The 26,277-nt window shown below is 43.4% G+C and overlaps 3 protein-coding genes across 3 annotated transcripts in view; 1 reads left to right on the forward strand and 2 right to left on the reverse strand.

Moving 5' to 3' along the window:
- The window catches only part of LOC309501752 (uncharacterized protein), a 183,773-nt gene that overhangs the window by 93,505 nt on the left and 63,991 nt on the right, over positions 1-26,277 (reverse strand). The window lies entirely within an intron of this gene.
- LOC309493219 (uncharacterized protein F54H12.2-like) lies at positions 579-1,886 on the reverse strand (the record flags this gene model as incomplete). Its single annotated transcript, XM_082162369.1, has 1 exon — positions 579-1,886. One exon carries the CDS (start codon positions 1,884-1,886, stop codon positions 579-581), a length of 1,308 nt encoding a protein of 435 aa, XP_082018495.1.
- LOC309493311 (uncharacterized protein) lies at positions 7,108-23,007 on the forward strand (the record flags this gene model as incomplete). The annotated part of the gene is made up of 11 exons (XM_082162486.1): positions 7,108-7,114; positions 7,399-7,644; positions 8,622-8,711; positions 9,918-9,980; positions 10,564-10,626; positions 12,051-12,128; positions 12,359-12,387; positions 13,270-13,338; positions 19,465-19,523; positions 19,692-20,704; positions 20,878-23,007. The coding sequence occupies 10 exons, from the start codon at positions 7,108-7,110 to the stop codon at positions 19,711-19,713; spliced, it is 726 nt and encodes a 241-aa protein (XP_082018612.1). The 3' UTR covers positions 19,714-20,704; positions 20,878-23,007.

The raw sequence follows: 26,277 nt of genomic DNA on the forward strand, positions 1-26,277 counted from the left end.
TGATTAAATAAATAAAAGACGATAAGAAATATAATGGTTTAAGCTTTTTATTTATACGTCAAACACGTCTGCACGCAATGAATGCAGGATAACATTTTATCATTACAAACATGCGGTCTCAATCTCTTCACAAAGAGGGACACCATTTTATCATTTTTAATATAATCATCGGTGTATAGTTTCATCACGTGGTTATAGTCGCGACCTCTGGCTAAATGATATAGAAAAAACACACAGTGCTGTCCGCAGGTCTCCGATGAATAATCCTGGATGCGTCTGTCAGAATATAATACGTCGACGTCGTTGACGGCTAGAAAGTTATTGATGCTGATTGGAAAGCGGGGGCTGTTGGGCGGATTTCCGAAGCTGTCGAAAAAACAAGCGGTCCCCTCTCGGGCTAAATAAACGGCGACCCAATGCTCACCCGGCAATCGAGCCGGGTGGGTATTAATGACGCAGAACGACGGTAAGATCCTCAACGGTTTTTTGGGTAGTTGATCGCTCGGTAGAACGCCGAGAAAATGAGTCCTGCATGCTATTTTATCCATGATAGCTGTGAGTTGTAGCGTGTTCATCTCTCAGTAGTGATCAATCAGTACCTGTCTGCGGTTAGACACTTCAATGAGGCTGTCGAATACGGCGTAAATTATTAAATTAATGGTATTCGGCAGCGCTTGTCTGAAACGAGCTTCGACTCTGATGTTCCCGGACTTGATGAGGGAAATGTGCTGTCCGCAGTCCTCGTCCGGCGTCAGGTTAAATGCGTAGAGCGTGTATCCGTTCAGGAAATCTCTCCTGCCAATAGGGAGCGGTCGATCTTTAAGGTGTCTCCCGGTCGTCATCGCCAGCTGATAATATTCGCGTACTGCCAAACCGGCATCGAAATTAGGTTGTAGAGGCTTGGCGGGAAATTGTTGACCGTCTACGTAGACTGCTAGGAATTCCAGATTGTAATGTTTGAACGCGAATGGATTTTTTTCGTAGGAGCCGGTGAATGCGTCGTTGTCGACCATACCAATAACGATAGACTTTGGCAGCGTTCCTAAAAACAGATTTTCTTGATTCGAAACACGAGAACCGGCGGGTATGGAGAACGATTTTAGACAGACCCTATCGATGGGGTACTTGGCCGTTGTCGACAGTAGCGTCTGGGCGTGAGCCAGTCTCACCGGCGGCGATACAGAAACTTTTTTGACAAATAGGGACGCCGCCACTATATGTAATTTGTAAGCCACGTCGTCGGACCTCATCAGACAGAATTCGTCTTTCGCTCTTATAAATCGTAACTTAACGTCCAAGCCGTTAATTAAAAGTTTCTCCTGGAAGAATATATCGCTGTGTATGGGGACAAGAAGTTCCACCTCCCTGCTTCGACTGGTGTAGGTCGATCTCTTCGTCAACCCCTCGTTACGGCCTGCGGGGTCATGCACATCCATGTGACCGGCTGTGTCTTTGTGAAACAGCCCGGAGGAGAAAATAGATTCCAGCGTATCTTTACCGTAGTTGAGCAGACTTTCAATGATGCAACGATAGGGATAAGTTCCGGAGCTTTGAGATATCAGGCGGTCGCCGAGGGTTACGTCGACCTGTGAAAACATAGTAGCAGCCAGGTAGTTTATTGGACCCACCGTTGTCGGGTGGGGGATATCGTCTCCGTCAGGCTTTTTGATTTTCACCCGTAGATAGATCATTGTGTTATTGAGATCCAAATAATCATCACCGTTGCCGGCGATAAAAAACTCCAATGGGGCAGAGTCCGATATGGCCGATAATGGGGCTACTTCTAAATAGCCGTTTTTCTCAATAACGGTCTGCGTCAGGGGGACCGTAAATAGGTCCAACTCGGACTTGATGCATTCTCCCGACATGCGGTGCAAAAACGCCATGTTAGAAAATGGTTTTTCCAACTCTCTTGATCGACGCCTTTCGACTAACAGACTTCTTACGCTTTCTACGTACGACTGAGCGTTTCTTTGGGCCAAGTGTTGTTTTCTTCTTTCCCCACTGACCACGCCTCCTCACACCCGGTGGTTTAGACATCCTCTTACGAGCCATGACCATCAGACCTGATCCGTCTTGAGCTTTATCGTTATGCGATCGCGTAAATACGTTTGAGACGACGTCGGATACTATATTTTTAGCGGCCGATTTTAGGTGGGGTTTCGCGATGCTAAATCCTCTTTTTAACAGAGGTATAGCCATCCTGAACAGGCCTCTGAAAAGACCCCCTAAGCCTGCTCCGTACATAACCCCCCTCCCGGCATAGCCCGGCAAATCCCCGCCGGCCTGATTTCGGTAGTAGCTGACATAGTCCGCGGTCTCTCCGGGTCTATAATAAACCATTTTTTGGTTTAAAGTGTAGTTTTACGATGACTTTCCCGTAAGAAAATGGTACGCAGTGGTTCTGATCGTCCTTCAACTCTATGGTAATGTCGGTGATGTGATCCTTGCTGATCGATGCGTAATGCGGGGTGTTGTATCTAGCAATGACCGAGTCGTTGCTTTTACCCGATATATGTACGCATCTCAAAAGCGGGACGTAAGAATCACCGACCGCTTGATACTGGATGATGTCTGTGTAAACGTACAATGTGTAGAACCCCGCGTTGATATCGCATTGATGAGGGGCGTACATGATGACGTTTGCGGTAAAATCGGGTTTTTTATGATAGTTTAAACCTCCGAGAGGTTTTAGCGTCATTCCTAAAATAGTGGCGAGTCTCCCTCGAAAACTCACTGAAATGTTGGGTTTCGCGACCAGAAACACCTTGTTTTTTAATTCGTCGTGATTCAATACGGCCACTGGTGCGCAAAGTTGATTTATAGCACGGAGGATCGCACGAATGTTTGCGTAGTAACCCCCGCTTATGTATAATTTCGCAATATTAGAAAAAACGGTATCTGAGTCTTTGGAGGGGTTGCTACCCGGGGGTTCCGGGGCCGTATGTAGGATGAAATGACCATCTTCGTCATTAAAGCTGTACCAACTTCTGGGATATTCGATTTCGGCGAGTCCGACTTCCCATTGTCCTTTCAAGTCTATAGCTTTTGCTAACCTGGTTGTATAGGAGGATATGCGATTTTCGGGGTAAACCGTGGACGATGCATTGCACGGCAACGTGACGTAGAACCCGTGGTCATCCATGGCGGTCCTTGGCTCGTATGATCTCATCCGTTAAACGTCGGGGTGTTTTAAGTCCAGCAGAGTTTTTTTATCTATGTAACTATTAAATTTTGAAGGCCAGCCTAGCCATTTCACTAAAACAAGCGTGGATTTCCCTTGTTTTTTCTGACCTAAAATCTTTTCCACCTTAAAAGATTTGTTTTTACTCACAATTATTTTTTGCAGCTCTTTTTCATAAAAAACCCCCTGGATGACATCGCCGTCATAATCGCTGAGTCTGTAGACCGGTGGTTGTCGCGGAATACGCGAGGATACGGTGAAAAATTCCTCCGTGTAGTTCTGCTCATAACCTTTGGCGAACGGACCTCTCACTTTAGAAATCCTGACGACGTCACCGACTTTGAATTTAAATACGGCTCTCTCGGTCTTCTTTATATCGCCGTACAAGTTTTGAAACACTTGACCCTCGTTTACTTTGTCGACGTCCACGGGTCTCATTCTGATACTTCGGTGATAACTGGTGTTGTACCCCAGCATAATGTCTTGTAAGACATCTATGTATCGTCGGGAATTTGTAGCCGTTAAAAATCTCCACATACGACTTTTTAACGTTCTATTAAATCGTTCCACGACGCTGGCTTTCAAATCGGTAGCGGTAGCGAAATGATTAATGTCGTGCTTTTTCATTACATCTTGAAATTGTTTGTTAAAAAATTCCTTTCCCTGATCCGTCTGCAATTTCTGCGGCACACGCCCCTCTTCGAGTATAGACTTGAACGCTCTAGTGACCTCCGCGCCGCTCTTATTCTTCAACACGCGAGCCCAGGCGTACTTGCTAAATACGTCTATGCACGTCAGCAGATATTTATGACCGTCATTATCCTTGGCGTAGGCGATCATGTCGACGAGATCGGCCTGGAACTGAGCATCGACCCCGTACACGACCACTCTGTTTCGCTTGTATTTTATAGGCGCTGTTTTGTGTAATGTGTAAGCATCCTCACCAGCCAGCCATTCTGAAACCTGTTTATCGCTTAGACGGACCCCGCTGTCTTTCAAGACGGCGTCTTTTAATCGTTTTTTACCCCCTAAAGAGCCTGGGTTGGAGGGCGTATAATAAGCCTCTTTCATGAGCTCCGACATGCTGTCGTTTCAACCGTTGGGAAAGAATGACGCATATGAGTGGTTTGAATCAATCTTTTATTAAAAACGTTACAGGATATAACACAAGTAAAATGGATATAATAGAAGATAGTAAACATGGATATAATAGAAGATAGTAAACATACTATAAGTAAAAATGGATATAATACAAAACATACATAGAGAGACTAAGTAAAATGGTATTAATATAATACAACATGTAAAATGGATATAATGGGGTTAATATGATACAACATGCAAAAGGGATATAATAAAAATACACACTCTAAGTAAAAAATGGATATAGCGGGATTAATATAATACAACATGCAAAAGGGATATAATGACGTTACATACAGACTAAAAAGTAAAATGGTTATACATCGATGTTACAGGATACAAAATGGATTAATAATGTCGTCAGTGGTAATCTAACCAGAAAAGAAAATCGCGGCAGGCCATCATGTTTTTGTCTAGTATGTAATCGACGTACATTACGACAATTTTGTCGACGTTTTTAATCACTTCAACGATTTTGACAGCGTCGTCCTCATCATCGGAGTCATATTCTTTTGATTTCTTTGCCAGCTCGATACAGACATCCGTCACATACGTACAAGTACACAGCAGATCGGTGATCCCGAGCGGGGATTGTGATTCACACAGCATATCTAGAACCTGTTTTATCATTACAATGGGTGGATCGTTACCGTCAACACATTTGTCCGTCATATAGTCCCATGAGCTAGCCAGTCCTCTTATATACACCATATTTTTCTTGAGATTTGCCTCGCGCACAGTATCATGACACGGAGTATCGGTGTGGGATGCGTCCATAATAATCTTGCTCATGAGATCGGTCATCTGGTCTCTGTAATGCTCTTTAAACAATAATTCCATACACCACTTTAGGCTACAGGCTGCACCCATGTTGGAGGTGGTTTGGTCACTGGCCATTCGCATTGGGGAGATTTTCCCAGAGATCAACGACGTCGTAGACTATTTCCTTGCAGGGTTTGTCCAGAAGTCTCGCCCTGATTTCTTCCACCTTGGCGGCGATGAATGGTTCGTCTTTTAATTCGCGCAGAATAGTCCCGACTGTTCCTTGAATACGATGGGGTCGAGATTTTAACCCGCAACGCTCCAGGAGAGTAGAGATGATGGAATGAAAAGAGGGTTTAAACAGCTTGCCTGAAAGTTCGTCAAAGTGTGTGTCGAAGTAGTAGTTGGGAGGGTCAAACAGACAGGAATGTTGCAGCTGGCTAGGATGGTTAATCGCACAGCCCTCGCACTCGTCCTTCTGCTTGTCGTTGATGAGATGTTGCAGCAAAACCACGGTCGCGGCTTTTATGATTTTGAATCCGACGTCGCTGAAACATCCGTCTGTGGCGTCGAAGCCACGATTAGAATGAGGCGGGGTCCGGTCGATTGTAGATGAGTCGTGCGATTGCCGATCGTTATGGACCCCTCCTTGGGGGCAGGCGCGCTCGATGCCGGGCTTGATATTGTTACCCGGACTGGTGCAGAATTCATCGTTGGGCGATTCCGGGCTGATGAGGTAAGTCAGGTTGCAAGATCCATGTTTTTTGTTGGATGGTGAAGGTTTAGTGCAGCCGCAGTCGCACTCGATCTCCAGATCCCAGTCTAAGCTACGTTTGATAGCCAGACCAGAGTCGTTTTGGAGATCCGAGGGTTCAGGGCTGATAATGTTGCCGGGGGCCCAATCGTTTTCAAAGCACGGTTCCAAGTCTATGCGGCGTTTGATAGTTTTGGCCGAGGCCCAGTCGTTGTGGAGGCCCGATGGTCCACAGGCGTCAGTCAGAGTATGGAGGGTTGCGTCGTCGTCGTCGGGAGGGTCGAGAATGCTGCCGAAAGAGATACCGCAGCTGCATACATGAGCGGGTTCTGAAGCGTCGTCCTCAGCCATGGTTTATAAATGCTGCTTGGGAGGGTCTGGTCGCTGTATTTTATGATAGCTGTGGAAAAGGGGTGGGGACGTTGGAGCGCTTCAGCCTTTGATTTATATACGACGCTTGACAAGGTCCGGCCGCCGAGCTTTATGATGGCTGTAGTAAATGGGCGGGGACGGCAGAGCGTATGTACTGCTGCGTGCACATCTCTCAGGGTGAAACAGCTGCACTTTAATTTTGTTGTATCCGTCATGCATGTCGCACCATTTGAACATTTTGTTGATGATTGAAAAAACACTACTCAGCAGATCCAGATCGCACCACTTGAACAAGAATTGCATTTCATACAGATCCTGATGCTCTTTAGGCAGGATGGGCCCCATCCGAGTGTTGTTGAGCTTTGTCTTGTCTTTACAGCAGAATATGTAAACAGAATCATTCGGCTTCTTTTGAGTATGGTCACCTACCACACGGTACCGGACATTCGGGGTCACCCCGTCCCACTCCCCCACGTACAAAGGCTCCTCGCCGCCGTCATTCAGATCCTTCCAGACACGTTTGTAAAATAGAGTCCAGTCTTTTTCAGGAAATACCACGCACGCGTCTTGCCCCGGCTGAAACTCGTCGACGCCATCAGTGGTGTAGAGCGTAACAACTCGAGTTGGTTTGTGAAATTTGTAGCCCAATACACGCCCGCTACACATCAGAAATTCAGCTTTAGTCCATTCCGAAATTTCATGGAGAAAACTGGTCAAACGGATGTGTCCTAAAGGTTTTCTCGGCGCCATAGTCAGACTTTCCATCATCCTGTTGCTCAACCCCGCATCTGGGGATTGAGGGGAGGATAAACCATCCATGCTCATGTAGCTCATGTTTCTGGTGGTGCATGTAGAACACACTGACCCCATTTATATACTGCTCAGGAATGTAATGGGAGGCACAAGCCATATAACCACACACGCACACACATAACTGGGACAAAGTTCAAACATCTGTTCTAGTTAAATAGGTCAAAAACTAACCGTCAAAACTATGATTTAGTACTAGCTAGGTCATAGTTCAAAACTAACTGTCAAAAACCATGATCGATAGGCCAAAGGTTAATCCCATGACCTCATAAAGGAGGTTCAACCCATCAATCATAAGGTCACCGGAAGTTCAACCTGTCAAAAGGTCAAAGGTCAAAGTCATTAATCATTTTGACACAAGGTGTCCTATAAGTACTACTCTCCTGTGATGATCGGGTCAGTTCTGGGAGATTTGAGCTGTTGTGGGTGAATCAGGCTGGTGTTGATCTGAAGACAGACTCCAGATATCAGATATTATCATCATCATCAGATCAATATCGCTGTATCATCACTCTGACTACAACACTCCTGAATGAAGATAACAACAGAGAGTGGAGATGTCGGCTTACTCACAGAAATCAACTCCAGACCTCAGTCAGATACACTGTCAAGTATTCAGGTGAGAAAACACTCTTTACTGACAGATTTGTGGAAACTTTCACACACTGGCTCTACTCTTTCTGATGGCTTCATACGTTTGGCAATTGTAAAATATTAGTGGTCAACGTCATAAACTGCATAAAAATCCTTATAATTCCCAATATTGACCTCCTATGGGTCATACTAGGCTAAAATAGACTCTTCTGACTTATGCAATATTTCATGTATGACCTGTTATGGCAGTTTAATTCACTAAACAATCATCTTTGGCGTAAGAGACAGTCTGAAATCAAATGATCATTAAAAAGTAATTTATTGTCTTGCAAGAGACCCAATTGCCACACAGAGGTAGACAGTACAGTCTGTGAAACAAGTGCGACCAGGAGGGAGGGGCAGGCCAGTCTTTATACTCTGTTATTGTTATCTTCCAAGGTTCTTTAAACTCCAGAGATGGATAAGACACCACCAGTGATCCTATTATACTGAACTTTAGTTTAGCTTAACTTACAGCCTGCAAGTCCTAAATTGGACAGCCCTTTGACCTTAGGGGTCAGGGCTTCAGCCTTCAAAGCTCTCCCCCTCTTTCTCCTGCCTCACAGAAGTTCCACATCAATCATTATATCACATAGTCAGCAACACACATAGTAGTCAATCTAGTGTATGTTAATGAAAATCAAAGAAAGTAATGAAAATCAAAAATCTCCCATTACAGACCCATGAGGGACGTCAATATTGGGAATTATAAGGATTTGTATGCATTTGTATGCAGTTGTATAAGGCTTAATAATGTCATTGATTCAGGAAAGCTGAAGGTTTATGGGAAGCAGCTCACTGTGTTTCACTCTCATATAAACCAGGAATAAATGATACAGTAACATCTCTTTTCTCAACTACTGCCACTGTAAGCTGTGATGATTGAACACAAACTGCATGTCATGATCAATATGAAAATATGATGTTAATGTCATGATGCGTCTGAACATTCATCTTCTGCAGCTCCAGTCGCTTCAACAACACTGACTCCAGTCAGAAGCTCAAACTCTGAGAAGACATCAAGCCGAACTACAGCAGCAGCTTCTACACAAGGTTCATGATCACATGATCACTGTCACACATCATCAGTCTCTCGCTTCAGTGGTTTGCACTGGCTCTCACAGACTGCTTTATCATCACACATATTATCTACAAAAAAAGCTCTTTAGTCAGATTTGTCAGTGAGTTTTGATGCATATGACCGGTCTTGTACAGTGTGTTGTCTGATACAAAATAATCATAATATACAGCTAGTGTAACTCACGCCACTCACATGATAAATTAATAAAATCATAGGGCCCTATTTTAACGATCTAAGCGCATGGTCTAAAGCGCGCGGCACAAGTGAACTTAGGGCGTCTGAATCCACTTTTGCTAGTTGCTAACGACGGGAAAAATGATCTGTGCGCCCAGCGCATGGTCTAAAAGTGTTGTCCTTATTCTCTTAATGAGTAATGGGTGTGTTTTGGGCATAACGTGAAATAAACCAATCAGAGTCTCCTCTCCCATTCCCTTTAAAAGTCAGTTGCGCTTGCGCCATCGCGGATTCGCTATTTACATGACAAAATTTGCAAGCGGAAATACTGAACGCTTCTCTAGCGAGGAAACGGATCTGCTCATGTGTGAAGTTAAAGCTGTGTGTGTGTGCTGGATTCACCTTATCTTTATGTACACAATAATAATATTTTACATTGTAATCCTTTTATTTTTAATATTTAGCATGTTTGTGTGCTGCTGCACGTCCCTGTGTGTGTAATAAGCAGAGTGTGTGTGTAATAAGCAGTGTGTGTGTAATAAGCAGAGTGTGTGTGTAATAAGCAGAGTGTACGCGCGTTGTTGACCCGCCTATAGGCGCACATTACTAACGCGCTCTTTAAATAACAAAAAAAATTATAATACTGCACCATTTACTTTAGACCAGGTTTCAGTTGGTAAATGGCTCAGTGTATTTCAGTTCCTCAAAACTGAGAACTGTGTTCGCCAGAACACACACCTCGTTCTCAGACCAGCAGCCCATGGGTGCGCAGATGGGCACAAATGCATTTGCTATTTAAACAACGTGTCGCAGGACGTGAAAATTAAAACTGTGTCGGGCTGAAACTAGCAAAACACACTTGCGTCGCGCCTGGCGCTGTATTGCGCGGGTGTATGAATGGGCCCATAGTGAGGATTTATTAAACATATAGCAATTTATAAAATAAATGCCTTGACATTGTGTTCATGCATTAAAATTACATATTTCCATTTTGTTTTTAACAGTTGGAACATCAACTACAGCAACAACACTTACTCCAGATACCACAGCAAACTCTCCGAATCCAGGTGTGTATGTTCATCATCTTCATTTGACCGACTCGTGGAGTTTTCTAGAATCAGTATCTGAATCCTCTCTGGATTACACTTTCCATGTTGTCAGTCGGGTTTTGTTTTTGGTCTGCGTAACTCCGCCCACTGCCAGTTCAGCCAATAGTATTTTGTCACCTCGGGATGCCTGATAGCAGGAAAACACAGCGTATCGCAGCCATCAATCAAACTGGGTCAGAGATTGTAGATTCTACACAACCTAAAAAGCCTCGGTATCCATCTAAACATCTCTATGAACGAAAGCTTATTAAAACACGGATAAATCAACTTACAGTGTGTAAGTCTCCTCGGCTTTCATTGTCAATTGCGCTCGTTCTGTTGCGTGTCCTCAAACTAGAGACCCGTGTGAGCGTCGAGTCTGAGGAGGCGGGGAAACTACGATCTCTGATATTTTGAACATAACTCATACCATGTTAGTATGAGCAGCTTTCAGCACTGATACTGTAGCTCTGGACTACAGCAGTTTGTGAAATAAATGCCTTGATATTGTGTTCATGCATTAAAATATTATATATTTCTATTTCCATTTTGTTTTTAACAGTTGTAACGTCAACTTCAGCAACAGCACTTACTCCAGATACCACAGCAAACTCTCTGACTCCAGGTGTGTATGAACATCATCCTCATTTGACCGACTCGTTGTTCGAACAGCTGATCACAGATTTTGACTCAAGCCATGTTTAATTTGTAATCTACATCACTTTCTAATTCCACTCTCTTGTACATCACCAACAATCATAAACATGAAAACTAATACCGTAATGTAAAAAGTAACTGTCATTAAATGTCAGACACATCATTCTCATCCAGACAATCCTAAACAATCATATTAAAATGACAGTCATTTAGTGAACATATGAGGTACAGTCTGTTAGTGTACAGATGCTTTCAGCACATATAAACAACTCTCTGGAATACTTGATGCTGATTGGTCAATTGTAGCATTCAGCCATCATATATTTCCTCATATTCACCGTTGTCCATGGCAACACTGTATATCAGACAGCTGTCCGCTCTCACTGCCCAGTATGATAAGGTAAGGTTTGGGGGCGGAGTTTAGGGATAGGGACCAATCGGGTTGCAGCCTCAACAAGGGGGTGGGGGGAATATTGTAGTGAAAATGACCTCAGAGGACGTCAGTATTAAAGGTGCTGTATGTAACTTTTTTCACTCTACTAAAGCATAAAAATACCATAATATGTTTGCAGATATTTAGGAAACATGCTTAGTTCACTTCCTCGTTTCTCTGAAAAACACTTCTACAGCCAGTTATTTTACTTATTATTTATATTCAGTCGGTTTTTGTTTTGGTCTGTGTGACTCCGCCCACTGCCAGTTCAGCCAATTGTATTTCCACACCCTGGGATACCAGATAGCAGGAAACACAGTGTATCGCAGCCTTGGAAACGAGCAAACAAACTGGGTCAGAGATCGCAGATCACAACCTAAAAAGCCTCGATATCCATCTAAACATCTCTATGAACAAGAGCTTATTAAAACACGGATAAATCAACTCATCAACTTACAGTGTGTGTAAGTCTCCTCGGCATTCATTGTCAATTGCGCTCGTTCTGTTGCGTGTCCTCAAACTAGCGACCCGTGTGAGCGTCGAGTCTGAGGAGGCGGGGAAACTACGATCTCTGATATTATGAATTTGGACTGCAGTGCCTGTCGTTCTTACAGACTGCAACTTTAATATTACTCTGAAATTTTTGCAGAGTTTGTCTTGAGTATTTTTAGTGGAAGCTTTAAGATAATAAACACTTTATAGCTGCTGAACTTCTGAAGTGACAACAGTATCTCAGAGGACCATCACTGTAATAATCTCCGACTGAATTTACTATAAATTCACCACATGCATCAATTTACTTCATGATAAATAAGGATTTATTTATGTTTTTAACCATTTTAACCAGTTTTTAAAAAATGTTAACCATTTTAACCAGTGTTTAACCATTTTTATGTATTTGGTTAAACACAGTAATATAGTCCTGCTGAATGTGTCTCTCTATACTCTCTCTCTCTCAGTGATTGTGATTGTTGTTGCCGCTTCATTCGCTCTTCTCCTTCTGGCTCTTCTCTGGGTGATTCGTAAAAAAAGAGCAGGTGAGTTTTTCATATTTTGTAACAACAGACAAAAACATCTGATAAAACAAATATGTAATTTAGACAAATTTATTTCTCTAAAAGTGAAGAGAAATCAATGAGTTAACAAAAATAATGTTTGTATTCTACAGCACTAGATTCTTCTAGACTCTTTTAAAAACTGATTGTCATCTGCATTAGAGACTGTGTGTGTGTTTGATCATAAACTTTCCCGTGACATTATGTTTCAGGCAACAGAAGAGGGACTGGTGACTCTGTGGTAAGTATTGCAGGTTGATCCATGAGTTATTAATGTTCATAAGGACTGACCCTGAAATATGACACTCTTATTACTCAGATTAGAAAATGTCAGGGTTCTCAGCAGACAGTTCTGTCAGTCTTGTCTTAGTTTAATCTGTCTTTAGCCCTATTCGCACGGGATTAGTATTACCCCTGGACCTCTGTAATTAAGAAATTACCCCCTGACGTCTGTGTTTTTGGTGGCTCATTCACACGGGCAAATAAATGTTCGTAATTCCCTTACGGACTTTACAGCGTGCGCCCACCCATTCACACTTCACTAGCTGAACGTGCTGAAACGAAGATCGCGCTGCAGTATTGCAATTCAAAAAAAGAACTTATTTAAAACCAATTTATTAGAGAAATATATGATATATATTATAGAATATGATATTATTGTATAAATATATAATATATCTTCTTTTTCTTTTATTCTTTGTCCATATTTACAACAAGCCTGCCCGAAGAAGGTATTATAAATACCGAAACGTCGCGATAGGCTTGTTTTTCTATTCATTTTATTTGGTTTATTTCATTTTATATAATTTTTACTCTTTCACACTTTCATTTCTTGAGATACTTACAGGATGGACGTCTTTAGAGGCCGTGTGAGACAAAGAAATGCTCCACGATACAGACTACTAAATTACACTACCACAAAAAGCGTCCAAACTTTCCAAAAGACGGATCACGTCTTTACTGTAGTTTGTTTTCTCTTTTGCAGCACTTCATAGTTTTTATTGGAGAAAAACTATAATCGGATTGGAGTAGAGCATATCGAGAGATTTTATTGTTAATATAGTTTTAATACAGACGTAAAATGGACTGTTAAACGGCCCATAATGGTTATTACGTTCTTTAGGAAATCACAGACATGGGGATTCGCACGGGACTGGTATTATCAGAGGACCCCTGTGTTGGCCGAAATACGGTAGGTAATTTTCGGGGGAATTTTTACAGACATTTTTACAGACATGGCAGATTCGCACAGGATAAAAATCACAGACGACCTCTGCGATTATTACAAATTACCGGAGGTCCCTAGATAATACTAATCCCGTGCGAATAGGGCTTTTGTCTGTGTTGTGTTTGAGCACATGGCTCTGTCTTTATTTGTGTTGGCCATGTGTTCCTCTTGTCCCGCCTCCTAGTTTCCAGTGACAACGCCCCTCTTGTTAAGTCGTTGATGAGTTCACACGACACAGTAAAAAATTGTATGTGTTTTGCTCATTCGTTTACACGACAACTGCGTTTTGGGTGCCTGAAAACGCAAAGTTTTGAAAAACACGTCTGAATGCAATGTTAGTTTCACTTCTGTCTCCTGAGATTCCTTCATCTGATCGAGTTTTGAAGGCAGCACAGATCTATCCTTCACTGCCTTTGATATCCCACAATCCTGTGCTTTCCATTCTGTGACAGTTGAGCTAGAAAAATAAAGATGGCGTCTGAAAGTTGCAGCTGATTAACGTTTTCCACTTGTGATGTCATCAAGTATTCATTTAAGTGATTAAATATTCACTTAGTTTTCACCAAAGCTTGCTCTGTTTTCCCTCATGTTTTGCCAGTTCGTTGTAATTGAGGGGCTGTTCACATGATACCGTTTTCAACCAAAAATATAAAACCTTTTATAAGTTTTGGCTTTTCATTTACACAACAACTGCATTTTTTGAAATCACAAAGTTTTGAAAATGCAAAGATTGAAAACGTACTCGGTTACCTAACGTAACCTCTGTTCTCTCTAGAAGAGGGAACGAGTATTGCGTAAGTTGCTTACGCTACGGGTAAAGTTGTCTTTTCTCGAGATCTGAAGCCAAAAATTATCCTTAATTTTGTATTTATTGTCAACGCAGTGCGGCAGCCAGCAGACCATAGCAGGCTGTACGAGCGTGCTCATTGGCTGTCCTGCGGCAACTGCAGCAGCCTACTAGTGAGCCCCGCGTGGAGGGGGACCTGCCCTTGTCCAACACCTCTTGTAGGAAGGAGAGCACCCGCGAAACCCCGCATGTGCGTGGATTCAGGCTCCTAGTGGCGCACCATTTAGTGAACACTGACCATTTAGACGCTTAGAGTCTTCTCGTGGAAGGGGCTCTAGACTGCGTGATCGTGTTTATGACCCCATCTGGCAGATCAGCGGGTATCCGTTGTTTATCCACGCATGCAGAGACCAGCGCTCTGGATGGGGATGCCAGATCGATCCACCGGCTTGAGAGAGGAGATCTCTCTTCACCGGGATCGGCCATGGGGGTGAGTGCGACAGCCTCACTAGCTCTGGGTACCAGATTTGGTTCTCCCATCACGGGGCTATGAGGAGCACTGAGTGGCGCGTTTCCCTGATCCTCTTTATTACCTGTGGTAACAGAGAGATCGGAGGGAAAGCATACAGCGGGCGGCTGGGCCAGGTTTGGCCCAGCAAATAGGGCGACTTCCGCCCTGCCGAACAGACGCCACAGTAGCTGGACTGTCTGAGGGTGCAGGGACCATTCTCCCGGGGGAATGTTGTCTCTGGACAGTCTGTCTGGACCGACATTCAGGTGGCCAGGAATGTGCGCGGCTCTCAGCGAGCGCAACGAGTGATGAGCCCACACTAGGAGGCGTTTTGTCAGGTTGCAGAGATTTCTGGATCTGACACCGCCCTGTCGGTTCACATAGGACACCACAGACATGTTGTCCGAACGGACTAGCACGTGGTGATCCCGTATATGTGGGAGGAAGTGCTTGAGCGCGTTCTCGACCGCTATCATCTCCAAACAGTTTATATGGAGGCATTTCTCCTGGTCTGACCACAGGCCAAAGACCGGTTTGCCCTCGAACAGAGTGCCCCAACCTAAGTTGGATGCATCCGTCGAGATAACTTTGCGGTGTGAGACGGCTCCCATTATCACTCCCCGCTGGTACCAGTCGGCTGCTAACCAGGGTCTCAGTGCTGAAACGCAGCTCTGAGTCACTCTGATTCGTATGCCGCTGGATACCCAGGCTCGGCGAGGCACACAAGCGTTCAACCAGCGTTGTAGGGGGCGCATATGTAGTAGACCCAGCTGAAGCACTGCTGCAGCTGATGCCATATAACCCAGCATCCTCTGAAACGTTTTCAGGGGTGCGGCGCTGCCCAACTGGAAAGACGCGGCCAGGCGTTGGATACGGCGCGCACGCTGTATCGACAGCCGGGCCGTCATTGCCACAGAGTCCAGTTCCAAGCCCAGAAAAGAGGTTGACTGACTGGGCAGTAATGAGCTCTTGGTCCAATTGACCGTGAGACCCAAGCTTTCCAGGTGGCTGAGAAGCACTGTTCTGTGAGAGATAAGTTCTTCCTCTGACTGTGCTAGAATCAGCCAATCGTCCAGATAGTTCAAATTTCGCATGCCCTGACCTCTCAGGGGAGCGAGAGCCGCGTCCATGCACTTCGTGAATGTACGGGGTGCTAAAAATGGCCTGTGAACGGCAGGACGGTGTACTGATATACCTGACCGCCGAAGGCGAATCTCAAGAATGGCCTGTGACGGGGTATTATCTGGATCTGAAAGTAAGTCAAGTCAAGTCAAGTCAAGTTTATTTGTATAGCGCTTTTCACAATACAGATTGTATCAAAGCAGCTTCACAGTATTAAATTTAAATAATACAACAAAGTTTGTTTCAAGAGGAATTTATTGATTGATAAAATTAAATTAAATATCCCCAAAATATCCCCAACTGAGCAAGCCAAAGGCAACAGTGGCAAGGAACCGAAAAACTCCATCAAGTGACCTAATGGTGTCCTAAAACTCCATCAGGTGACCTAATGGAGAAAAAAAACCTTGGGAGAACCCAGGCTGAAAGTAAGCGTCTTTCAGATCGAGGGAAATAAACCAGTCTCTCGGGCGAATCTGCGCGAGAATCTGTCTGGTTGTGAGCATTTTGAACGGTCTTCTCATAAGAGCTTTGTTCAAATAAAGTTATCTAAAATTGGTCTGAGAGCTCCGTCCTTCTTGGGCACGAGGAAATAACGGCTGTAAAAACCTGCCTCGCTCAGAGAAGGGTGTACCGGTTCTATAGCCCCTTTGCACAGAAGCTTCGCTATTTCTGCACGAAGTAGGTGTGCTACTTCCCCATTCACTCTCGTCTCGGTTCGCACACGAAAGCGCGAGCGAGCGAACTGCAGTGAATAGCCCTCTCTCACTGTGCTCAGCACCCATTTTGACACGCCTGGAATAGCTTCCCATGCTTTCGCATGTACAGCTAAGGGCAGAATGACCTCCGGGTTCCGATAGCCGTGATGCACGGGCTCGGGAACCTGATTCGGAGGCGCGGGCGCGGCGCGCGCGCTCTTGGTGCTTGAATACGGCGGCTCTCATACAGAGATGGCTGGCCGTTTTACACACATTGTCCCGGTGGCTTTGGACGGGGAACATATTGTGCGAGGGACGGCGCGCGAAAGCGGCGCCGGGGGTGCAGTGTTCGTCAGCATGTGTGAGCGCTCGGGGGCGGGCACAGGACTTACACACAGCGAGTGACCGGTAGTGAAGGGCCGTGTAACAGAGCGGGCAGTGGGTAGGTGTGGGCACGGGGCTGTGGACACGTGACCTACATTCAACACTCGAGCGGCTTTTGTCCGCTTTATGAGAGTGGGCTCTGATAGAGACACAGGGTTTATAGTGCTTGTGTGTAGGGGTGAGCACAGAAACGTGGGCACATTTTCTACACTTGAAACACATGCTGCGTGAGCCGGATAACCAGACATTAAGCTCTAATTGAGATTTCTCTGGGTTGCCGTGAAAACGGCGGTTTTGTGCAGGCGAGCGGGTAGATTTACCGGCTCGTTGGCTGCGAAATAAGCGTCTGCAGCAGCCATGACGACGGGGACTGACAGAGCGTGAAGCTTTGACGGTAGTCCGGCCGCAGCGGGACTTAACCGTCTTTTCCTCCCTCGTGCTGCTAGGAGGACTTTGTGGGCTCGGATTTCAGCGCGATCTTAGGTCGAGGTCCCCATGAGGGAGGCGGCCTGTTGCGGCTGGTCGAGCGCGATCCAGGGCGGCCGCCCTGTCGTCGCTGCGAAGACGGAGGTCGAGCTGGACGCTGTGCGGAGCTTTGCGCAGGCTGATCACGTGGACGGCGTGCGGCTGAGCTCGAGCGTCGAGGCAGGAAAAGGTTCATAGCCTGCGTGGTCTTTTGTACCTCCGAGAAGCGGTCCACGATCCCGTTAACCGCTGGGCCGAAGAGACCGGAGGGGGAGAGCGGGGCGTTGAGAAACACGTTGCGCTCAGTTTCCCTCATGTCGGCGAGCATCAACCAGAGGTGCCTCTCTGTGACGGTCAGCGATGACATGCACCTTCCAAGAGCCTGGGCAGCGGATTTCGTGGCGTGAAGGGAAAGGTCCGTCGTGCTGCGTAGATCCGTTATGGAAACAGGGTCCGGGCCTCTCTCGTCTAACACACGGAGGAGATCAGCTTGGAGGATCTGTAACACTGCCATGGAATGCAGGGCTGATGCAGCTTGTCCAGCGGCGGAGAAAGCGCGGCCGACAAGGGCAGAAGTAGTTCTGCAGGCTTTAGACGGGAGGGCTGCCTTTGAACGCCTTCCAGAGGGCGGGCAAAGGTGCGCTGCGACCGCCTCTTCCACAGGGGGAATGGCATTGTACCCCTTCTCGGCGGCGCCGTCAACCTGTGAGAGCGCCACGGAGGTATGGGAGGAAACTCTCGCGAAGAATGGAGCGTTCCACGATTTAGAGAGTTCCGCGTGAAGCTCTGGCAGGAAAGGTGCAGTCCTTGATGCGGGTGCTCGGCGGCGGCGGTGGAGAAAGCAGCCGTCGAGCCTGTTCGGTGCTGGTTCTTCTTGGTGAGAAGGCGCAGAAGCTCCGCATCCTCGCCGGCTCGAGTACGGCTGGATTCCTGGACTGACGAGGAGGCGGTGGACCATTCCTCGCTGTCAGAGGCCAGGATAGAACAGCTGTCAGCGGCGCCGTCCTCTTCCAGTTCATCTGCCTCATCCCCTGAACCGGCGGCGGCGCGGGCGAGGCATTTTTAGAAAAACGTCTCGAGCTCTTTTAGGAGAGGAAAGTGTGCGTCGCGGGGCGAACACACACAGCAGAAAAGGATATGTCGCCGGATGGCGTAGCAGGCACGGATGGCTGAAGGCGGCGAAGACGGCCGGCTTCTTCAGACGCTTCCTAGGCTTGCTGGTCGCTGAAATCAATCGCTGAACTCTTAAGATCCAGCGATGCGAAGAGCTTCGCTGAAGACATGAAAATCAGAATTCCAGCCTGTGAGCCCCTCTTTTATACACGCTAGCCACATCCAGTCTGGCGGGCAGGGCGCGTGGAGGGCGCATTGGGCATGACGTCACACGGGGCTCACTAGTAGGCTGCTGCAGTTGCCACAGGACAGCCAATGAGCACGCTCGTACAGCCTGCTATGGTCTGCTGTCTGCCGCACTGCGTTGACAATAAATACAAAATTAAGGATCATTTTTGGCTTCAGATCTCGAGAAAAGACAACTTTACCCGTAGCGTAAGCAACTTACGCAATACGAGAGAACCTCTCGTAAGAGAACTCTCTCCATGTAAACAACAAAACGTGAATCTGTGAAGACGATGAGGTCAAGCACATGCGTATTACGTGTTCAGTCTATAGTGGTTCATCGCCATCTAGTGGCCTGGCAGCAGAATACAGGGTTTTTAGTTGTTTTCGCAGATCCGTGTGAATGGGGAACGTTTTGACAACGGTGTCGTCTGTACGCGTAAAACTCAAAGGAAAACTTCTCAGTTTTAAGCATATCGTTTTCGTGTAAACGTACCCTGAGTGTGTTGTGCTACTGTTACTAATTGCCCATTGTTAGTTGTGGATTTCATCATGTGTTGTTCCTGTTGGTGGGTCAAGTCAAGTCAATCTTCCTGTCATGTTACAAAAGGATCTGTCATCATAACGTCATGTCTGTATAATAGATTTTCACTAAACTATTATGTGAAATTGCCAGGACACATGTTTTACACATATATTACCTGAACATTTGCAGAACCTGAGGAAAATATTATTGATGGATGGCATTTAATAGCTTGATTTTTTTCCATATTTCTATTGATGTTTAGGAGCAGACAGATGATGTGACTTCGCTGCGTACAGTAAAAAACGAAGTAAAAAGAACAAGGTGAGCGAACACTTCCTCGATGTTGTCCAGCTTCTCTCAACATGATTTTTGAATATTTTCCTCTTATATGCAGTTCTTCTTGATTTGTGTGATGCAGTTCTTCTTGAATTGAGCTCAAACAACATGCTGTAATAATCGAGGGTTGAAACAGCTGTGATGTTCATTCAGGTTCGCTGTGATGATAAAGTGACTTATGCTTCCATCAGAGGAGCAAAAGCTGGAGCTCAGGAGAACTGCAGTCAACTTTATGCCTCTGTGAACAAGAACAGATCAGTCAAATAATTATACAAAACCCACATGAGCAGAGGAATATCAATCTAATATAACTCAGTCCTAGTGGTTTCATTCATTGTTAATACTTTCAATGTCTTTTACATGTTAACAAACAAACTGTAACAGATTGTTTTCTTTTGTCCTCTTTGTGTTCTGGCTTTGAGTTCTAGTGCTCCCAGAACTGTTTTAATAACCTTTGGTCTAGTTTTAATTTAGCAATGTGGAACTAGTGTGACTACGTATTTTCAGGAGTATTTTCAGAGCGGTGAACTCACTGTTGAGGTTTGGAAACATGTTACTGGTGAGTGTGAGAACTCAGTTAGTTTAACCACACATGTTTTTAGAGAAACATTTAAAGAAAGAAGAGGAACTGACATCTTAACCCACACAGAACTGGTCATCTCTGAACCCAGTTTGGACTGAACCTGGTAAAACAAAAATAACTTATTTAATGTGAATGGGGATAATTTTGACAACGGTGTCGTCTGTACGCGTAAAACTCAAAGGAAAAACTTCTCAGTTTTAAGCATATCGTTTTCATGTAAACGTGCCCGGAGTGTGTTGTGCCTGTTACTAATTGCCTATTGTTCTAGTTGTGGTTTCATCATGTGTTGTTCCTGTTGTGTGGGTCAAGTCAAGTCAATCATCCTGTCATGTTACAATAGGATGTCATCATAACGTCATGTCTGTATAATAGATTTTCACAAAACATTTATGTGAAATTGCCAGGACACACATTTTACACATATATTACCTGAACATTTGCAGAACCTGAGGAAAATATTATTGATGGATGGCATTTAATAGCTTGATTTTTCCATATTTCCATTGATGTTTAGGAGCAGACAGATGATGTGACTTATACTGAAGTCGCTGCGTACAGCAAAAAACGAAGCAAAAAGGACAAGGTGAGCGAACACTTCCTCGATGTTGTCCAGCTTCTCTCAACATGATTTTTGTATATTTTCCTCTTATATGCAGATCTTCTTGATTTGTGTGATTATATGCAGTTCTTCATGAATTGAGCTCAAACAACATGCTGTAATAATTGTGGGTTGAAACAACTGTGATGTTCATTCAGGTTCGCTGTGATGATAAAGTGACTTATGCTTCCATCAGAGGAGCAAAAGCTGGAGCTCAGGAGAACTGCAGTCAACTTTATGCCTCTGTGAACAAGAACAAATCAGTCAAATAATTATACAAAACCCACATGAGCAGAGGAATATCAATCTAATATAACTCAATCCTAGTGGGTTCATTCATTGTTAATACTTTCAATGTCTTTTACATGTTAACAAACAAACTGTAACAGATTGTTTTCTTTTGTCCTCTTTGTGTTCTGGCTTTGAGTTCTAATGCTCCCAGAACTGTTTTAATAACCTTTGGTCTTTAGTTTTAATTTAGCAATGTGGAACTAGTGTGACTACATATTTTCAGGAGTATTTTCAGAGCGGTGAACTCACTGTTGAGCTTTGGAAACATGTTTCTGCTGAGTGTGAGAACTCTGTTAGTTTAACCACACGTTTTTAGAGAAATATTTAAAGAAAGAAGAGGAACTGACATCTTAACCCACACAGAACTGATCATCTCTGAACCCAGTTTGGACTGAACCTGGTAAAACAAAAATAACTTATTTAATGGGTAAATACAAGTATTTGTCCGGTACCTTTTATTGGATGCTGAATAAGACAAAACATTTTAAAATGTACTTATTATTCAGTCCCATAAGTACATAAAAACAGATATTTGTACATTATTAATTATATAATTAATTATTAATAACCTATTATTAATATTTCAAGAGTTGTCATTAAAATCATGTTAAGGAATACATAAAGGATCTGCAATTATGTAAGCTAATCTTCTCTTGTTTTGTATTATTCAGCATCCAATAAAAGGTACCAGACAAATACTTGTATTTATCCATTAATTAAGTTATTTTTGTTTGACCAGGTTCAGTCCAAACTGGGTTCAGAGATGACCAGTTCTGTGTGGGTTAAGATGTCAGTTCCTCTTCTTTCTTTCTTCTTTAACCACATGTGTTTCTCTAAAAACGTGTGGTTAAACTAACAGAGTTCTCACACTCACCAGTAACATGTTTCCAAACCTCAACAGTGAGTTCACCGCTCTGAAAATACTCCTGAAAATACGTAGTCACACTAGTTCCACATTGCTAAATTAAAACTAGACCAAAGGTTATTAAAATAGTTCTGGAAGCGCTAGAACTCAAAGCCAGAACACAAAGAGGACAAAAGACAACAAGTAGGCAGAAACGCATGTGTATTAGTTTAACCATAGTGGTTTTAGATCTTCTTTTCCAGGTCTAGAAAATCCCATTTTTAAATTTAGGCTATCTTGTATATCCAGGTTTCCAAGATGGTTTCCAAAACAATTTAAAAAATCGTTGAATTTTGTTGTTTTAGCTTATTTTAATGTTAGGTTTTTTTTTTCTTCATAACATTTTGTACCATTTTGATGCTGGCAATATATGTTTTACATGTCAACGTCTGTGCTTTTGTAATTTGGAAGCCCTAAAGAACCACTGAAAAAGACAATTGAAATGTAAAATATCTACTGAAATGTACAGTATGTGTAATAACAAAGCTTCTGCCTACTCGTTTTGGGATAGAAAGAAGTTCCTTGACAATCATGAATGATAGCTTCAGGATATAGGGTGACAGACCAGAGGAGCCTCTGTGCATCATGTCACAGCGTATGTAATGTTAGTCTGCTAACGCTTTTCCAGAGCCAAAGTTTTGTTCTTACTAAATTTATTTCAAAGCATAATCGTAAAAGTTTCAATATGCTCTTTTAAAATGAAAGATTGTTTAAATTAAATCTTTAAAGTTTTGATACATTCGTATCTTCTATTTATCTTTTAGAAGGTTAGTGTAATGATTTTGTTTAACGGTGACCTAAAGTATAATTGTTATTAAACAATGTCTGTTCAAAAACTTTAGATTGTTGACAATTTTAAAGAAATCTGTACTGTCGTCTTAAATATCATTTATATGAAAAGATTCAATCAGCATTTTTGTCCATGAGGGGTTTCAATTTGTATGGTGGGGGCTTTCCATAGCCATAATGATTTTTGTACTGTAACTGCATATTCTATCATGTACACCTAAACACGACCACCACAGAAAAAGGCATTTTTATATTTTCTAAAATTAAATAAATAAATAATTTAATATAATTTCTAAGCTGCACGCACGCACGCACGCACACACACACACACACACACACACACACACACACACACACACACACACACACACACACACACACACACAGTCGGTTCTAAAAAATGAACTAATCTCTATTTTAAAATTATTATAAATTAAATATATAACCAATGAATAATAACATGTTACTAAAATGTATTTAAAAAATGCAAACATATTTTTAGCTAAATGAATATATAAATAAAAAGTATATATATATATATATATATATATATATATATAAACACCTTACATTTTCAGAGCACTTAAGTAGTTGTTTATGCAATGATAAAAAACAATCCAAAAAGCAAATAGTTTAAGTTGTCATATAAACAAAACAGTCCCAGACCCTCCCAGTAATAAACCACAGTGTTAAATGAATGTTCCAGACCCTCACAGAGACGGAGGAGTTATAGACCAGAATTTAAAAAAAATTAAAGCAAAAACTATGCTTAGGCGTCTTAGATCTTATTTATACAAAAATATTTTTCAAAACAGTATTTTTGTCCATACAACATGAAACATGTTGTCAAAGTTTGACAGGTTGTCTACAAACTGGAAGGTTGGTGGTTCAATCCCTGGTTCAATATTATGGAAGTAATTTTCAAACTGTAATTATAGCATATTTTATTTATTTATATTATGGCTTCATGTTGATTTAAAGTTTTTGTTTGTTTGTTATTAACTAATACCTTCATCTTTTAACTAACACTTCAACATCCAGCACAAAATTAAAGAAATGTATGAGCTAAGGATGTTCTCTGACCCCAAATAAACAGATAATGGAATGTTCACAATCTACAATATACAGTTAGATATTCTCCTATTTAGTATGTGTGTAAATAGTTGTGCTTAAATCTTTGCAACATATTTTACCACACCATAGTGATGCAAAGCTCCACACTCTTGTAAAGACTATGGACTAACTTTAAAACATAATCTTTATACAGGAATCACACGTGTCCAAAAAAATCCATGTAAGATTCAAAAGACCAAATCACTAAGAAAAGAGAGTTGAAAAGAGAAGTTTATAATAAATACACAAAAGTTTCCAAATTATGGTATTATTACTCCACTAGATTAGTCATCTTGTTCAGATAGCAGATGACGCTGCATCACATTTTGTATGTTTAGGTGAAGACTTTTCTTTGAGAGCTGTCAACATTCAGTGTTTATAGAAATAAATGAAATTAAGAATTTAAGTGGTGTTATCAGTTTTTCAGCACGTGATTGATTATAACCAATGAGACTGCTGGAACTGCACGTGGGAAATCATCAGGTTCTCCCGTCTACGAACTTGTTGTTGCTTCCATCAGGTAAGTGTCTTATGTCTTTTGTAAGAATTTGTAAGAATCTTCAAAATAGGGGTGAATTAATTAATTGGATTAAAAATACATGAATTTTAGCCTGATTACGACTTACGAGTATTACTTTTGTAATTGTTTTAAATGTTTATCTTTTAAAACTTACACAAGTTAATTAACTGGAATTAATGTATGTCCGTTTTATTTATTGTTATGAAGGGATGTGACGTTAATGGCCGAGCTATGGATATAAAGGCCGGGCTAAGTCGATATTGTTAGCCTACATATTGAACATGTATGAAGGCTTTACGTCTTAAATACAAACATAAACGAAGCTTTATTCCATGTAAATGTAATACATAACCTAAACCTACACGCGCTTCTTCTCAATTGAGCGTTTGCAAAACCCGCACCCTTTAGTTACCTTTGCTATCGACGACGCTCTCACTCACGCGACGCCACTCCATGTTCTCATGCAGTGAACAATACATTGCGGAGCAGAGGGGACACTGACAACGCGCTGAGAGACAGGACAGACCAGGTTACTTTTTATATGAAACAAAGTCTCACCTTTCAAATTTAGTCATTTTTTAAAGATATTTAAACAATAAATACGGTTTTGTGGGCTCTTTAATGTGTCTGACAGATCACTGTAGAGCGGTTAAAGTTAAAGCTGCTCGTGAACCGATCATCTCTTCCTTCTAGTTCATTTATAGCATTAAGTAAACATGAATGAACATCAGAAGGAATGTTGTTTTAACCATGGAAAGACGTCAGTACTCTCCGTTTATCAAGTTCAAATCCTCCAAGGTTAATCTACTAACTCTCCTGACTGCTTTGTCAGACAAAATGGCGGATTATGATTGGTCAGATCGCCTGTCAATCAAACTCCCTAATTGATAGCTGGCTTCACAAAAAACACACACAATGTATTTCATGTAAGTTTTTGCTTTTCATCATTACAAAAGTTAAGGTTCCCTTACGAGAACGTTCTCTCGTACTGCGTTGCAAACGCTGTGGGAAAACTCCTTTTCTCGAGAATATTGAAGCCTTTATTTTAAAACGCATTGCTGCAGCACAGGCGAGAGCATCTCGCGCGCTGATAGGCTGTGCTGAGGCAACTGCATGAACCAATGGCGAGAAGGCAGAGGCGCGCGAACCAATCAGAGCGCTTGGCGCCCTGCCAGACTCGAGCGCGCCAAACAGGGCGTGACAGAAGAGTATAAATACAGAGAAAACTCGCCATATGACAGATCTATCTCCTTCAGCTCTGAGACTCACCTCGTCGTTGATTTCTCCAGATAGGAAGCCGCTCGTCGTAGAGAAGCCTCTCAGCGGAACAGCTTCGCTTCTCGGCAGATCGCCAGCCAAGCGTTTCCCTGTGGCATCCGACGAGTATCCTTTTTCTATTATTGCTAAAAGAGCAAATCGCTGTTTTCACAGCGCAAAGCGGCGTTGTTTCAAATGCCGCTTCCCATCTGCGATTCCTGCGGGGTTCCCCTGCACGTGTCTGATAGACACACACAGTGCGCTGCCTGCCTCGGTCCTGAGCACGCCGAGTCAGCGCTCACTAAAGGCGGCTGTCTACACTGCGATGGCATGCCTGTGGCAGTCCTCCGATCAAGGCTCGCTCTCGCTACGTCAGAGAGTGAACCCGCCCATCTTCCATCTTCGGCGCCCCGCGAGCCCCGTAGGAAGAAGCGGCGCGATCAGAGGATCCCTGAACGCGGTGATTTCGATGAATGCACGCCGGGTCCTTCCCCGCGTGCTTCGCCCACACCCCCATCTCCAGTTCTGTTCGCTCGAAGCGACCAACGCCCCTCACGTGAAGCGGCGGGACTCGTTTCGTTCGGCGGATCTGCTGAAGACATGGATGACGCAGTTTCTGTGGCGGCATCTGAGAGCGAGGATTGGTCGGGCTCCGCGGACCCCGCCCCCTCCTCTCAATGTGAT

Source organism: Leuciscus leuciscus (assembly GCF_965113295.1).
Source record: "Leuciscus leuciscus genome assembly, chromosome: 1".
Lineage (NCBI taxonomy): Eukaryota > Metazoa > Chordata > Actinopteri > Cypriniformes > Leuciscidae > Leuciscus > Leuciscus leuciscus.